The following is a 17,847-nucleotide window of genomic DNA, read 5'->3' as shown; positions in this document are numbered from 1 at the left end:
ATCCCTATAGTCATAGATTCTCTTGAACTCTTCCTTGAAATCACCCATGCACTGTTGAATAACCTTGAATTTAGCTCTCCTACAGACAGTCCTACCCACATATACCTCTAGTTTTTCCTTCACAAGCTCCTGCAGTCTCCAAATCTTAATGTTAGGATTGTCCATTATTTTCTCCTTGAAAAATCTGGAAATGAACTTTGAATGGCAATGTTTGTTCTTGTTTGTCTTCGAACAAGTATGAGTCAGGATATATGTATTCACCACAAAATTGTTAGTCCTTTTATTCAGATTACCATATAAATGCCATGGACAACCTTTCTTACCCTTGCATCTAGCCCTAACTCTATCATAATCATTAGGTCTAACCCTTAGCTTTGCTCCTCTCCTTATAGAATAATTATCTATTACATCCCGAAATTCATAGACACTTTTAAAGACCATTCCTAGCTCAAACACAAGCTGCTCTGCTTTTGGGTCATAATGAACTGTTCTATTTCTCCTCCTTTTGGGACCATCCTCATCCTCAGAATCTGAGTCAAAACTGTCTATATCTGAAGAACCAATATAGTCCTCATCTCCACCAAGCATACCCTCTTTGTCTTTCCTATGTACGTATCCTTCATGCTCAAAACCTTTATCTGTTCCAAGTGGACCTAACTGAACTTCAACTAGAGGTTGTGGTCTTTTTTTGTTAGATCTATCCCTCTTCTTTTCCTTCTCCTTTGCAATACTCTCTCTCACTTGTGCTAAATCTTCATCAAAATCGCTTTCTTTTATATCATCAATGTCACTCCCAACAAGAAGTTCATCTTCATCTGAATCTTTGCCAGAATCTGTCTCAGATCCTCCTTGTGGCTGTGCACTCAACTGAAAGTCCTTATCACCATTATCAGCTTCTAAATCTGGATCTGGATGCACAATTTCAGTCCTATCATTAACAGCCTCATGTGCAGTAGGTATGGTATTAATGCACATGTTTACCACAATGTCCACGGTGGCATTGTTATCTATGTCATTTTCTATATGGGCCCCATTGTCTTTGGCATCCACTGTTTTATCTACATAAACCTCAATAAATCCCTCATTACCCTTGCAATTAACCATGGTTAAAACGTCAATGTCATTAAGTAACATAAGAATATCTCCACTCTTTCCATTTCTATAGCACAGAGAACCACATGAGTCATACCCCAATTCTTTAACTATCCACGATAAATCAATCCTACTTAAAGAATCCTCATCAACATTAGTTTCATCATATACAACACCTCCAACATAATTCAACCCATTCCCTTCATTCACAACTTTGCCCCCATGATGCAATCTAATTATCAATTTACCCATCCTGTTCACTAAGATAGACAGTACATGGAATAAAGTACAATCAATAAGATTCCCTTTGAATGACAAAACACATAAAAAGGAGTGAGAATCAATTATAACAGCATAAAGAAAGCAATCCATGACATATATCAATGAAAATGCATTATTTATGTATGTAAATAATGACCATACAGTTCACATATAATCACAAAAATACTTAAATAGTAAATCCAATAACCATATAATATGAAAAAAGAGGAATAAATATGTATTAGAACACTTAAATACTAACCTTGACTTCAAATCCACTGAGAATGACGAAATGAAACCCTAATCCAATTTGTTTTGATTAATTCCCAAAATCCAACAATAGCAGACAAAACTAAATCCTAACATCGAAACCTAGACTAAACCCTAAAAATGGAACATCATCTAGGTTCGATTTTTTTTAATCTTTAATCTTTAGTTCTTGAGAGAATGAAGTAATTTGAGGGATTCAATCTGATTCTCGAGATTCGATTTGTAGGTGAATCGATGTTTGTATAGATATTGGTTTTTTTTTTGTCTTTCCACGTTACTTTGCTGACATGGCGCTTCTTTTACAGTCAGCAGCCACGTGTCGAGAGCGAAGTCAACAAATAGGCGCGTGTTGCTCACGAGTCAATGGTGATTTTGCCATGTCAGCAACCAAGGGATTAAGTGGTGCATTTTTTCCAAGTTGAGGGGGCTAATATGACATCCCAAGAGTTGAGGGGGCAAAGTGATCAAAATGACCAAATTTAGGTGCTGGATAGGGTTTAAGCCTTAGATAAATAATAAACAATCCCACCCATTTTATTTTTGTTACAGTCTCGTGGACAATATCCGGTAGTTAGGGAAGAAGAGCAAGATGTCTCTGGAAACGACCCCAACTCTCTATCGGATTACCGGTTATCCGTTGAGCACTTCTCACCTTTTTCCTCCGTTCATCCACCACCGCAACTTAGTGCGGTTGCAATTTTCATTGTCGTTTCGCCCCACAACTCATGTTAATCGTCAAGTAACTAAAATTCCCGCGGTTTTGAAGACGGAAAGTGCAGTGACGGAGGAGCAACCGGAGCCTCCAGTGAGAATAGTCGCCGTCGTTGGTGAAGGAAGCGTCAGCCCTTTAAAATACGCCAATTGGGAGGAAGTCATGCTCCACACTGTAAGTATTTCAAGTAATTTTGAAGTTTGAACGACGACTATTGTTTGTTCGAAATCTAGTTTTAATGGAAGCATTAAACACAATTCATTGCGGATATTGGAATATTTACCAAAGTTTTCTTCGCAAAAACATAAGGATGAGATGATTTAAAGTAAATGTTTATAGTTGTAATTAAGGAATAAGTTTCAAAATTTAGCCTTAAGAAGCGCGGATATATACCCAATTTTGTCTTGTGTAGCAATTTTGGGTCTAAAGAGTGGCGGAGTCACTTTTAATACAAAAACTAAACCCAACCCGTTATGCAGATGGAGTTAGAGGGGTGGTTCCCGATGCCTCGGATGGCAGGCACAGATCTCTGGGTCCATCATAGGAGTCACTTTTTATAGATTCTGTTACCCGGGCTGAAAATAGATCCATCAATCATTATCTAGATTCTAGACCCAAAGTTGCTGCAACTCCAAAATATTAAATACAAAATTTACCCTTTTTTTTCTTTCACTTTGTAGTATATTTGCATTTGCACTTCCTTAAGATAAATTTGAACTTTATCCCTATAATTAATGACAGTGGAGAATTTGATTGTTTTTCTTTCGTTCATAAATCATTTATTTATGATGCTCAGTGTCTGTAACTTTTCAAACTTCCTTATTAGACAACGTCTAGAATCGGATGATGAAATTTGTAGTTATAATTAATGACATCAAAATTGAAAAACCTTGCAGAGGTGAAAGATGTTTCACAGTAGAGACTAGAGAGAGGATATCATAATTTGATGTAAAGGAGAATACTATTATCTATTTTGCCTGTAACTTGATCATCTTGTAAGCAGGCTCAAAGACTAAAATGGGTGGATGAAGGGTATGAAATGCTCGTCTTTACCGACAATCTATGTCAATCAAATGACAGAAGAGAGTATCTGCACAAGGAATTGATCCGTGCTGATATATTGTTGATAGTTGCAGTTTCAAGTGAAGAATCAGTTAAGTGGATTCAGGCCAATAGTAAACATATTCCAAACATAATCTGCTTCGACTCCTCCGAGAAACTGGCAAACAAATTAGGAGGGTCTTATGTTCGCAATGAAACGAGTGGGACAGTATTTGACAGAATAATACAAATACCTCAGGCTAAGAAAACAGATGAGTCTGTGGAAGTAGTGAAAACTGTATCAGAAGCATGGGAGAGGCGCAATTCTGATGACATAAGATTCTGTTTATTGGTTATAATTAACGCGTATATCAGACCCGTACCGATCTTGAAAAACCTGAGATCAAAAGGTTTTTCTACCCTAAATTGCATGGTTAAGAACTGTGGGACTCAGATACTAAACTGCCTATTGGATCCTAGCTGCAGGAAAGCTCTACAGTGCTTGAACAACTGCAGCCCCATTGATCAGGTTTGTAATTATCGGTGCATTGCTTCTTACGAAAGTCCAGAACTGGAGGCGTTTTCTCTTTGTGTATTACAGAAGAACAATTGTCTTGAATTGGATGCAAAAATCCCTGAAAAACCTAATGTCCCTCCAATGGTTAAGTTCCGAGGGGAGAAGTTGTGTCATGAAACTGCTGAGGATCTTTTTGTAGGTTGGTTGGGGAGGCTGGACTGGAGTTGGCGTGTTGTGGCAGGACAAAACCCAGCTTATGACCAATTTCCATGTCAGTACCAGTTGTTTTATAGAGGCAAGGCAAAAGGATCGTTCTGGTACGAGCCAGTTTTCCAGGTTCGAACATTAGAAGGGGAAATGGTTTGGAGACGACGAAAATACCGTGTAAAGAGAGGCAAAGTTCCAGCAACATTCTACTTTAGTGTTTTAGATAATGGAGTCGTTTCAAACGAGTTTTGGACAATTGTGGATGTGGCAGACGATTTAAGCTGGGGTTTGTTTCATTATCATGGAGCTGCTCGAGCCGCAGGACAGTCATATACAGGTGCTGTTCTTGTAAGTCCAAATGGGGGTTACCCAGATGAAAAGGAGAGGACACGAATGGTTAGCGCCTTGGACAAGTGTGGGATCAAAGAATGGGAGTTGTTTAGTGTTGATAATTGCTCATGTTATGATCCCCCGCTACAAATCCCAGAGGGTTCGATGTTACATTCTTCATTTGATATTAAAGAGGATCAACTTAAATCAGCAACTTTGTAAATATTTCAAACTTGGTCTTAGTCTGTTACACGTTTTAGTACTATGCACAAGCTCAATTTTAATCATGTCTACCTTTTAAGCATGCTACATAAATGATTTCGAAGGCTAAAAATAGCTTATAGTTATATTGTTAACGGGGTAAACTACACCAATGATACCTGAACTTTACATAGTTTACACTTTGATACCTAGATTACATTTTGTCCCAAAAATATACCTGAAGTAACGATGACCGGACAATTTAGTATATTTTTACCGGTTATGACCGGTCAACGCGAATTTCATGAGTTAATTACATTAATGGTACCCGAACTTTACCATAATTCACACTTCGATACCTGGATTTTATTTTATCTTAAAAACATAACACAAGTAAAGGTGATTGAAAGGTTTAGTTCAATTGATCGGTTAGTGATCGGGTAACATGAACTAAACATTGAGACTCACCATACACTCAATTAACATAAAATTTCATTTATGAGCTAAATGACAGTATTATAATTTTACGTTAATTGAGTGTATGATTGGTCTCAATTTTTAATTTAAAATGGTCAAACTCGGGTTGATCAATCACTGATCAGTCAAATATACTAAAATATTGAGTCATCCCAAATATGGTCAGTCTTCTATTTGCAAAATTTGATTCCTACCAGAATTTTTGATACCATCATTTTGCTTCATCGTTTACAAGCCCAAACCAAAAGAAGCAACTCTAGCAATGCTAGTGCCACATTGATCCTCAAAAATAAAAGAGAATCATGTAGATGCCTACAAATGGAGGTCCAAAGACATCTCCTCAGCATCATGATCAACCTCTCGGTAAAGCATGAACAAAAACAAACTCCCAATTCCGGGTTCTGAAGCCAAAAGCATTGATGAAGAAGCCAGACATAACATGAGCGTTCACCACCTCATTAGTCATACAGTTAAACACAACCATGGAGTCAAGCTCGCAAATAACCTTCTTGTAACCCCCCTTCCAAGCCAAATCTATACTACCAAAGTATAAAACCAAAAGAACAACCCTCAGTAAAGCTTGTAGAAATTATGTTAGCATAAACTGGTGTCTGGGGCTTCTAATCTAGAATTTTTGAGTGTGCTTTCCAAAAGCTCTCTTCAATTATGTTACAGTGTTCTACGACTACATCCCCAAGTTTTTCTTCAACAGTTGTTCCATTCTCCTGCTGTGCCATAACCTGAATAGATAACAAAATTTTAGAGTTGCAAGTAAGGACAAGAGTGTTGTCTTGTCGGCAATATGATCAAATAATAAATAGCATACCAGTAACTCAAATTCTGATTGAAAACACTGTTGAAATAATCTTGGATTAAACAAAACAACTTTGCAAAATTTTAGTGTAGTTGAATTTTTAGACTTTTATGCAGAAATTACAGTATTCTAATTGATGAACAAGCAACAACCATATATGCTCCTCATCATCATCTGGAAAAAAGGAGTGGCGGTGACTCCACATTTGCATACACAAAAGAATTAACAAGAAATGAAAAAACAAATGAAATCACAGCAGGTGTCACACAGTAGTAAACATAATCAAAGATAGGCAAAAGGTCAAATAGTTTGCTTGGAATAGAGGAAATCATCTACGTCGTTAATTCACTAATTGGTTACTCATCACTATACTTATCCATCAGATCAATTATTTGTTTGAGTAAATTCTTAAGTTTCTTATTGGAAATAATTCATTGAGAATTGCCAAGCGAGAGAAAAATGCAGTTACCCTGAAAATAGAGGAACCCTGGCGAAAAATAACTGGCAAGTTGTTGTAATCAATACCAAATTGCGCAAGCAATTCATTTTTATCCCGTGTCTGAGTACCCTGTAGCAGAAGAAAATTTGCTGAGTATCTAACTCATGCCTTTCTCATCATACTGTAAACCTCAATATCAGAATAATGCCTTCTACAAGTATAACATTAGGGAGGGAGAGAGATTAACACCTTTAAAATATTTTGAGCATCACTTTTGCTTTTTCCAGATTTAACAAGTGCCCAGAAACAGGTATTGTATTGATTGTTGATGTGACCTGCATCAGTATTATATTCCAAAATTTGCCTTGAACATATTGACTTTGGACATTTGGTAATCCAATTTAAGAATAACAAATTCCAATGCCATGAAGCTTGAAATTAGGCGTAATGCTTGCAATAAACCACTTAAAAGTCAGACATCATGGAACCCAAACCTCAAACAAAACTAGTCTTTATAAACCACTTAAATGCCAGACATCATGGAACCCAAACCTCAAACAAAACCAGTGTTGGTGCCATTACGTAAACTTTAAAAAGCGTGCACTAATAAATATATGTAGTTAAAATTACTTACAATCGACTTGTCTCCAAGCCAGATAATCTCGAAGAATTTCAGAAGATGGATAACATACTGCCCTTCCATCAAAAAAGGGATTATAGTTCAACTCTTTTTGTGGGAAGAAGGATTTCCAATTTATCACATATGTTGCAGAGAATAATGAGACAATTGCAGAAACAATATTGCTGCACAAAGAAACATCAAGAATGAATCTACTTATACATCACAAGATTTTCTCAAGAAACAACGCAGACCAGAGTTCTAGCAGTATATTAGAACACAATATCACATTTGGGCCTAGAATAACTCAAAGCCATGTGTTAAGCATACGTAAAAATTCAAAATTTCTCTCTTTTTCTTTAATTAAAAATTAAAAGTTAAAAGGAACTACCATTTATTTCTTGAGAGGAAAACATGAAATTTTCATTCTTGCAGATGGTTAATTTGGTTCAAACAAGCAAAATTTTTGGTTACACTGCATTGCCTTGAAAACTTACTTTTTGGCATTAGTAACGGAAGTGATCGAAAAGCAATATTGCAAAATAGACTCAGACCACGCTTCAAGCCAGTAAATGTAAAAGGTCGAGAAATGAATTCAAATAAACATTTATGTAGTATGAAATAAATGAACCTAATAATTTCTCGTTGAAAATTTTCATTGATTTCAAAAAGAATACAAGAGGCTCAATAATTTATTCTACGTTTCAAAGTTGTAATCAAAATATATAAATTTAATAATCTATTTGTAAATTAAAATTGGTCTGCATATTCAGGTTTTAGTATCTAAATTTCTAAAAGAAAAAAGAAAAAAAAAAGAGAAAAGGATAAAATAAGGTTTCTCCCAAGTGTTTTTATGACAGAATAGTTAAGTTCATGAATCATATACTTGACTATATATATATATATATGAGGATAATATGGCAGCTTCCCAGCCAGTTTAGCGTGTTCGAATCCAGGTTTACTGTCAAACAAAGACAAGTCTCTAGTACAGTTTTCCAGGTTTAGCATCTGAACAGCCAGTCAATCTTGGTTTTAAAACTCGGCTAGAAGATAAAATAGAAGTTGAAATTCACCAAGAAGCCTATTAAAGCTGGAGCAGCTGGAAGTTTGAAATAATTTGAATTTTGTGCCCAAATTTGTTTGGATTTTGAAATGTTGCTTTGCTGTCATTGGTTCTTTTCTTTTCAATATTTCAGGATAAAATATACCCATGGCCCCTGGACTTTGGGGTTACTAACATGATCCTTAACTTCAAAACCGGACATAAATATCCATGAACTTCGACATCTACTAACATAAAAGTCCAAGTTACCATTGACCATGTAAAAATACCATTGATCACGCATTTAGCATGTAAAGGAAGCATACATAAAAATTAGAGTAAACAATTATAAAGTCCATGTGTTTTTAACTAACACACTAGTTTCGTTCAAAATAAAAAAAACTAACACACTAGTCAGTCCCTGTTTTTGTTTTCATCAACTCTTTAGCCCTCATGTTTGAGTCAATGGTCAAATTTGACGAAATAAAATTCAAAATACCAAAATTACCTTCATGCTATATTTTAATAATAAAACATCCATTTTTAATATTTTGTGTTTTTTTTTTATATATTTATAGAACTTTAATTTAGTGCATAGAACTTATTCACTAAAAAAATGAATGAAAAAATATTTTAAAAATTATCAAAGAACTATATGAAATTGTAAAAGTGATTTTTTTATATCTAATAAATCTTATGGATGAAATGAATAAAAAATATGGTCTTTTGAAAAAATTATCAGAAATTCATAGTAATATTTAATGTTAGTTTAAACATTTTATGTTAAAGAATAAAGAAAAATGATAATAAAATTTAAGAGAATAATAGATTTTTTTTTAAAATTAATATACACAAAGGAAGGAGATATATATATATACTCTACGAACTTCATTGAAACTATTTCGATTAAATTTGAAAACTAAAAGATAAGTTTCTCTTATATATATAATTAGGGGTAATTTTGTACTTTCATATACAAAAGCATATGGAGGAATTAAAGATTTGATTAAGATAAAAACTCAAGGACCTTATAATAAAATGATTGACCTACTAGAGTGTTAAGTAAAAATACAGTGACCTTATAAATATTTACCCAAAACATTAAAATACTATTTTACCCTTATAATAATATCTTTTTTTTTCTCTTTCTTTCTTTTCTTTCTCCCATTTCTCTCTCATCTCTTTTTTCCTTCCTTTACCTTTTCTAAATCCCCCAAATCATCTCCATCTTCTTCATCAAATATTTTCATTTTTCAATTCTTATCTTCTATGTCATTTTTATTCTGTTAAACTCATTTAGCCCTATGAGCATAATAAGCAAAAAAATATTCCATCAAATCCATATCTAGATCCCAAGCAAGGGCCAATGACAGTTGGAACTAATCAATACAAACGATTTAAGGCCAGTTTGGCATTGCTGTGGTCAATAACCAACTGTGGAGAAAATGTTGTGGGAAAAAGCTGATAAGTGTTTGGTAAATAGACAATAAAAGTTCTAGAAGTCGAGAAATAACAAATAAAAAATATATAATATTAGGTTAGGTTATATTGAAAGTTATGACTATTTTTATCTAAAAAAATTCAATACCAGCTTTTTGATAAGTTGTAACATCTACTTTCACCAAAAGCTATAAATTGTATCTTTTCAGTTTTGTATTTGCCAAAAGCTCGGAAAGCTACTTTTAGGGTTTGGGAAAGCAACGCCAAATGCGCCTTTAATGGCAAAGTTGATTGTTTATCATTGGTTCAATAAGACATATTTTGATCATTGTAGTATGGCTTACCTGGATAAAGTTTGTTGATTAGGAGAATTACTATGCATGTGTTACATGTAGGCTGTAGCATATAAGGATCAATGGTTTAAATAATACCCCCTAATTTCCAAGAATGCAAACCCAAAAAGAGTTTAGGCTTTTTGGTGTACAAGGATAGGTCATACCTGGCTTTCCTTTGATAAAATTTAGAATCCTTCTTCAAAACAAAGCTGCAAATGGCAATTTTATATGAATAAAAGGTAAAAATATAAGTCATCAAAGTAAAGAATATACATAACCTTACCTGTACTCATCACTGACCCCATAAGCGAATATAACATCTTTAAACTCTAGTAAAACATTTACTGCACATGAATTCATAAGATTAAGAGCCTGCTCATCATTGGGCTTCTCAAATTCATGAATATCACAAAATCTACAAAAGAGAAAATTTCATGCATCAAAGACTTCGATAACATGGTTTATGAAGTTTAGAGTCAACTCCTCCAATAGAATAGTGTAATACTATTCTCCATTCTTTTTCCTCAATTTACAGCTCTTTTAGGCTTTGAACTATCCATTTACTTATACATTGCATGAAGTTTTGAAATTCTGAGTTTTAACAACCTACATTGAGTTTTAGTCTACGCTTTCAGTATGATTTACAAATATGGCGAGTGAACGAGGTATAAGGAACTTATGCACATGCCTTGATTGCAAATGCTTGGACTATCATGTTACTCAAGTGAATCAACCTAATCAAGCGACTGCAGTTTCTAAGCCGAAGTATATTATGCAGGGCCAAAAAGAAAATCAATATTTTCCGTGAGAACTGAATAATTAGGAGTTGATCTTTTTTGTTAATTTTATAAAATCAGCACTCCTTTCATTGAGCTAGGTGGAAAGAAAGAGATTGATTGAACCAAAATGATTGATAGCAAAGCTATATTACCTATGAAAGTGGCACCCATCAATGCGAATTACAATCCAAGTAGAAGGCATCAATTTGCTTTCAAATAGAAAAGATCTAATGTAATCCGGGTTAACTTTGCCAACCTCGTTCACAAAAGCACCTAATTCTTTGACAAGATATTGGTGCCTATTCCAAAAGCTTCGCCCAGCAATGTTCTCCGAATGGACTATTCTTGCCTTTCTCCGGAATCTTTTGACAGGCGTACCATCCTCACTATACTTTGCAATATCTTCCTCCTGCAGTATTTTAGAAAAAAATACCTAGATCACGTAATTGTACCTATATACCTAAACCTCCATGATATTAACTCTCAAAATTCTTCAAATTCGATACTTGTGTTTAATCACTCAACTACCTATATTTCATACATAACATAATATATAAAAGCAGAGAAATAAATAAGTCCATACAAAGGTTTAGAATACAATTTTTTGCTTATGTGTCAATAATTCAACAAAGATCACTTTCTTCCAGTCTCTGGAAAATATTTTAGTAATTTACTATTCAGTCTCATTTTGATTTCCTCCTGGTGCTTAAATTCCTATCTTTTTCTAAGCTCTAAATCACTCATCTCATATCTCCATTCTCTCATTACAAAGATCGCCTTCTTCTTTCATCAGCCCAAATTTTTATTTCACCTTAGGTGAAAACTCTTAAGCTCAAATTATTTGCAGGTTCTAAACCAAATACGTAATAGTTTCAGCATTTGACAGGAAGCATGTTTGATATAATATTTTCACTGTTCTTTAATTTATTAAAACCCTTATTCAGAAAACAGAACTAAAAATCGAAAAGGAAAAAGCTAATTCGAAGGGCACGGAATAAAAACTATAACTAAATAGAATTCTGTAATAATAAAAAGAACCATTATATGTCTAGTCAACAATACATTTCTTGGTACTTGTTTAATGAATAGATGTTGAAGTATAATTTACAGCCATTAAATTTTGGGTCAATAAAATCTTGTTTGTTAATTATTTAATTAATATTAATTGCACAGAGAAATAATATCGAGACATAATTAATAATAGTCATTATGAAAATATAAAATGTCAAATGTCAAATTTATTTCAAATTTTAAATGTAATATAACTATTCTATTATATTTATAGTAATAATAGATATAAATAATGTCTGAAGATATTGTTTTATATGGGCTTCCAACAAGTTTTATATATAATACACACAAACTAAATCCCATATATAGCACTAGAGGGCAGCAATAGAAGATTGTCAAAAAACAAAGAGATTACATAAGATCAATGACCCCACAGAATTAAAATGCATTTCCAATCATCTAAAAGACTAAAACTTTCACTACATTCCACCTCATCTTAGATGAAATGAGATTGAAATCCAGCATTCAGCAATCGCTCAAAATCATACCATTGTATCTAAGAAGAACGGCATTGGTTAAAAATGTTCGAACATGTTCAATAGAATCAAAGAAGCATTACCTGCATTATAAAGTGAAGAATCCATATCTAACATTTGAGCACATATAATATAATAATTATTGTATGTCTTATGAAATATCTTAGTAGCACCAATTATTGTATATCATGAGAAGATAGGAAGCACTGATCACTAAGCTATATTTGAGTAGACAGAAAGCTTAAGGAACATGAGTGAAGGCTAAGAAGAAAGGTGTTTATTCTTTCACAAATCCAAATATATATATATATATATTGTGAAAAAAATAATAAAAATGCTAAAAATACTTGAAAACTCTCAACAATGAAACAGAAAAGAAACAGATGAATTAAGAGCATGAGCATCATTATACTTGAAAGGGAATGGAGATAACCTGTGTCGTAAAAACACAAGATCCTTGACGAAACATTGCAGGAAGTTCTTTATAGTTGATTCCAAACTGTTGATAGAGAAGTTCATTTTTCTCTTGCTTTTGGGTCCCCTGCAAAATTGACAGAGGAAATACATTACCAATAAATGACAGTTTGACTAATATCAGGATCTTTCAGTCAAACCAAATCATGCCAACCTTATGAAAGTTCCCTGGATTGTGCGAAGTAACCTAAAAATCATAATTAAAGACTCAAATACTAAAATTGGTGAAAACTCAACTGGTGTGAATGGTATGTTACTGGTTGAGATTTCACCAATTTTGATAGGTTAGGGGGCAAATGTTACCAAATTAGAGGTCAGAGGGCAAATACCAATATTTGGATAGATTGGAGGACAAATGTTACCAAATGATAGGTTAGGGGGAAAGACCAACATTTTGGATAGGTCGGAGGGCAAATAGTATCACATTTCATTAGAAAAAAAAGACTAAAAGAGGGGGATAATATAGAATCAGCAAGGACAAATTGACAATATTATTATAATACTGCTGGAATGGGAGTTTAAATAAACAAATTCAGAACTCAGTATCAAACAGGAAGCAAGGTCAATAGTTACATATATTCGACAGGGGGAAATATGTATGCGTCTAAAAACAAACTAACTAGGACTTTGGAAAAGTTAATACAAGTTGTAAGAACCTTTAAAATTTCCTGTGCTTCTCTTTCAGTCTTCCCACTTTCAACTAGCTTCCAAAGACAAGTGTTATACTGATTATTAACATGGCCTGTGAGACCACCAAAACATATATGGTTAAGACTTCAATGAAATTTAGCCTTCATTTGTTTAAATTTTGTGAAGTGCAACAATTGTTAGTTAATAACTATGGAAAAAACTTACAATCATTTTGTCTCCATGCAAGATATTCTTGGAGAACCTCCACCGATGCACAACTTATAACTCGTGCATGAAATGAAGGAGGGTGTCTTATCTCTCTTTGTGGGAAGTACTGTTTCCATTTTGTAGCATATAACGAAGAAAAGAGAGATACAATAAGGGATGAAATTTTACTGCACATTCAATTTTCAAAGCAGCAAAACATTAACCAATCCGTCAGAAGGAAAAGAATCATTAAAAAGAAAAACATACTGGGGTTCAAAAGAAATTGAAATATTAAAATACTTTGCCTTAATAAATTAGGAAGCTGGAAAAAGACAGAATGATATTATCATTTTTAGTAGACAAAATACAAAATAAAACAATCATTCTACAAATCTTATTTCATGCATTCTCACCCAGCATATCTAACATTTTCCTTCACCAAAATACTTTAGTTGAGGGAAAAAAAGAAGAATATGAATGGTTGCTTAAATAATAATTTAAGCGGGCACATAGTGATAATATTGTGTAAATTGACTCACTATAGCAATTAGAGTACATCTCTACTATAAATATGTCAAAACAGTCTTTCCCTCCTCGAATTGAACCGAGTTTTAAGTAAACGTTTCCTTATCAACTTTTCTAGTCCTCTAACAACTGCGGAACTTGACAAAAGAAGATAGTGGATGTCAATGAAACTGGATGATTAACAATTAATGTGCTAGACTAAAATAATGACTTTTCTAGCATATTATTGCATATGCCAAGGTAATTCAGAGTTAGAGTTTATATGCTAGACTAAAATAACCATGAGGTCTATTGACATAACCACCAGGTGTAACCAATACATCTCAAAGCTATCAAACAAGAATATTTTGGGGGAAAAATACCTTGCACGTCGCTGGTAGAACTTAGTCTTCTTCTTGAAAATAAAACTGTGGAGAGACGCAACCTGAAAAATTTAGAATACTCTAGCAGTACGTACTCCTTTAAAATGAATTGGGTTGTTGCTAGGGGCACTTGTAGGGTATAATAAAAAATATGCAATTGCAATCCCTTTCTAAACAGAGAGCAGATTAGACGAAAAAGGTATAATTCAACAGTAAATATGAACAAAATGAGATATACCTATATTCATCACTGAAACCATAGGAGAAGACTATGTCGGGGTACTCTTCTAAAACAGAGGTCGCACAAGCATTCATCAAATCCAACGCTTTCTCATCATTAGGCCTCTGGAACTCATGAACTTCAGAAAATCTTTTCATGTTTAAAAAAAAAAAAAGGAAAGGAAAAAGAAAGATTAAAGTTTAAAACCAGATAGCAAAGACAAGTAGGGGAGACTTTAAAAACAGTTAAAAGATGTACCTTCTGAAATCGCGGCCATCTATCCGAACAATAATGAGGTTCGGAGGCATAACCTGGTCTTCAACTTCGAAAGACTTGACGTACTCGTATTTGCTATTTGCCATAGCTCTTAGTTTTACTTCACTCAGCTGTCTAAATTTTTCTCAGGCTACTTCCGTCGAACATGTGGTGCGCAAGAGAGATACTAAAAATCAGGGTCGACGAGATCAGCAGTGCAAGCAACGAGAAAAGACCATTCATTGACTAGAGGAGATTGGTGATGACTTCAATGATCCTAGGCGAGAAGAATTGTAGCCTGAATGGAAGGAGAAGAGAAGAATTACTGCGTGTTGCTATTAGGACGTGATATCCAGTTCAGTACTAAACTCTAAACAAGAATTTTATATGTGATAGGAATAAATAAGGATAAAAGTTGGGACATGGACAAACATAAACAGTTGAGATAAGAATAAAATTATAATTCGACAATTATTATTCAATGTTTGGTACGTGGGATATGGATAAAAGAATACATTTTACTATTTTAATCTTATTTAAACTACATAACATTAATTTGAGAGATAAGACGGACTTTTCCATCCTATTAAAATTGCAGGAGCTTATCCCACCTCTTTATCCCTCATCTGTCTCACTCTTCTATCTCACAAACAAACACGGGATAACTTATCTCGTGTTTTTTATCCCTATCCCACCTCCTATGTCCCTCCTAACAAACACCCCGTAAGGGTAATGGGTTCAACTGGTGGTTTAACCTGATAATGTTATAAATAGGCATAATACCTATTTTGAAACTAAGGTTTTAAAATCAATTAAGATTTTAAACTATAAAAATCATTAATCAAATTCATGAACTAACAAAAAAAAAAATCATCAATCGAGTCATTATTTTAAACAAAAATCATCAATTAAGACCTCATCGAATATCATTCGGTTGAACTGTTTCAGAACCTCTTTCCCAAACTCATTTTGAACCAACATCGAATTATTTCGGTCAATATCAGATATTTCTGATTGTATGATAAATGATGACTTAATTGATGATTTTTTGTCTAGTTTATGAACTTAATTGATGATTTTGATAATTTAGGAGGAAAATTACAAAATTTGGTCAAATTGGAGATCCATCTATATTTTTAATCCACTTACTCAACATACTACATAGCAAGACTATATTTGTGTGACTTTCTCAAAATACCCTCACCCTTTCATCTTCTTCCTTCCCCATTCTCTTCCTTACGCGAATGGTTGTGTTGAGCGATTTCCGCAAGTGCACGGTATACGTTTGTAGTAATAAAAGATATCGAACCCACATGGAACGCTTTTTAACTAAAAACTTATTTAATTCAGATTTATTCACGTCTTTAGGTTTAACTTAAAAAAAAATCGTTTAATTGATTGTATTGGTTCGGATAAATTAGGATTAGATGAGAATATTATATTGAATTTAGAGAACAATTCTGTCTTGAGATTTTGATTACAAGACAGATGCTTGCGCAGTTGGAATAAATAAAAGGTATAAAACTTATTTTCATTAAGCAAAGAAAGCAACTATAACTTTGGTAAGATTATGAACATGTAATAATACAAGAATTTATGCAATTAAATGGCTTTGAACCGTAGAAATCTCTCTGGATCGGAGCAGATTTCTACCTTAATCAAGTTAGTATTTTATATCCGATAAGCCGCACTAGCGATCATATCATCCGTAAAAACTAATTCTTTCAAGTGTTCAACAAAGTTTCTATATAAATATGATTGTATAAAACGTTTTAATAAAAACACCAATTTATCATTTTGAAAATCATTTTGTCAGAACAATATCAAAATAATCAACAGGAAGAATGTATTGAATAAAATAAATATATTATTAATTAATTGTGAATCTTCACAAGTTAACAGAGAAGAAGAAACATGGATAACATTTTAACGAAAACTTTGAGATCCGGGTTGTCAATCTTTCCCTCAAACTCCGTAGGCTTGTCAGACCTCTTTGCGCTTCAGCCGTTAGTTCTTCTCGCTGAATCTTCGGAATAGAGACCGCTAGGTCCACTACCAGAGTGAAAACTTGTCTCTGATCAACCTTTGAAACTAAACTAATACTACTGTGTTTATAACTAATCTAATAACAATTTGTGTACATCAAGTTTGTTTATACAGAAATGTAAACTAATCTGACTCATTTCTGAGTCAGAGTTTCTTCAACATAATAACTCTCATAACCCTTAATCCACTCTTAACCAACATTGATTTCTTGAAATGGATCACTTATTTATAGTTGGTGAAGGGTTGTAATTGAAGGGTCGTGTCCGCTGGTGAAGGGTCGTCTTTATCCAAACGAACATACGCGTTTTTTGGAATTAAACATGTGAAATCTGTGCAGAATTCTTCGTTGTCTCATATGAGATTTCGAGAATCTCAGTCGCGACAGGGGGTGAAGGGGCAAGCTGAAAACTTCGAATTTTCGTGACTGGTGTTCGTATGTCGCGACTGAGATTTTGAAAATCTCAGTCGCGACAGGGGCTTTCTTCCCCGTCTTTCGGCTGCTTCTTGTCTCATTGAGTCGGTCTTCTGATTGATACGTATTTTTGGCACGTATTTTAGATTTTTCCTCCATTTTAGCTCCGTTTTAGCTCCTATTTGGATTTAACCAAATAATTAAGTACCTTGCATCAAAGAAGTAAATAAAGACGTAAAAGTACTCTAAATGAATATAATTAGCACGATTTCAATGTAAATTTAACGTATTTATATATGATATTTTAGGTATATTTTGGGCTTAACAAACTCCCACACTTAAGCTTTTGCTAGTCCCGAACAAAATTTCACTGAATTTATTCTTTAATCAATCTCTTTATAAATAGAACATATATCCATATATTCCTTTTTAAATTAGTTAAACCGAAAGAAAAACTTCCATGGTAAATTTATACGCAAAGTATCAAACTACCTAGTGTAAAAGATATATCATTTGTCTTGTATCTCAATTTTTATATTGAAACATTCGGGACGGTGTAAGCACGCATATTTTTTAATCTTTCATCTCAAGGC

General features: G+C 33.6%; 2 protein-coding genes across 3 annotated transcripts; one reads left to right on the top strand and one right to left on the bottom strand.

The window, feature by feature from the left end:
* The first annotated feature begins 2,179 nt into the window (after positions 1–2,179).
* On the top strand, positions 2,180–4,717 carry LOC136231067 (uncharacterized). Its single transcript, XM_066020317.1, has 2 exons — positions 2,180–2,509; positions 3,339–4,717. Exons 1-2 carry the CDS (start codon positions 2,213–2,215, stop codon positions 4,650–4,652), a joined length of 1,611 nt encoding a protein of 536 aa, XP_065876389.1. The 5' UTR covers positions 2,180–2,212; the 3' UTR covers positions 4,653–4,717.
* A 528-nt stretch (positions 4,718–5,245) lies between these two features.
* LOC136229351 (tRNA(His) guanylyltransferase 1-like) lies at positions 5,246–15,174 on the bottom strand. 2 transcript variants are annotated; one of them, XM_066018077.1, is made up of 13 exons: positions 14,800–15,172; positions 14,560–14,691; positions 14,322–14,366; positions 13,453–13,622; positions 13,254–13,339; positions 12,557–12,664; positions 10,729–10,985; positions 10,081–10,212; positions 9,962–10,006; positions 6,996–7,165; positions 6,611–6,696; positions 6,392–6,490; positions 5,246–5,848 (listed from the first exon to the last, which is right to left on the bottom strand). In XM_066018077.1, exons 1-13 carry the CDS (start codon positions 14,901–14,903, stop codon positions 5,729–5,731), a joined length of 1,554 nt encoding a protein of 517 aa, XP_065874149.1. In that variant the 5' UTR covers positions 14,904–15,172; the 3' UTR covers positions 5,246–5,728. The 2 variants fall into 2 exon arrangements, 1 of the variants encoding a protein (XP_065874149.1); XR_010689072.1 differs by lacking the exon at positions 5,246–5,848 and having other exon boundaries at positions 6,428–6,490; positions 6,611–6,811; positions 14,800–15,174.
* Positions 15,175–17,847: the final 2,673 nt, after the last annotated feature.

This window comes from Euphorbia lathyris, chromosome 5 (genome assembly GCF_963576675.1).
Source record: "Euphorbia lathyris chromosome 5, ddEupLath1.1, whole genome shotgun sequence".
In the NCBI taxonomy this organism is placed as follows: domain Eukaryota; kingdom Viridiplantae; phylum Streptophyta; class Magnoliopsida; order Malpighiales; family Euphorbiaceae; genus Euphorbia; species Euphorbia lathyris.
This window is presented reverse-complemented; position numbering and strand designations above follow the sequence as displayed.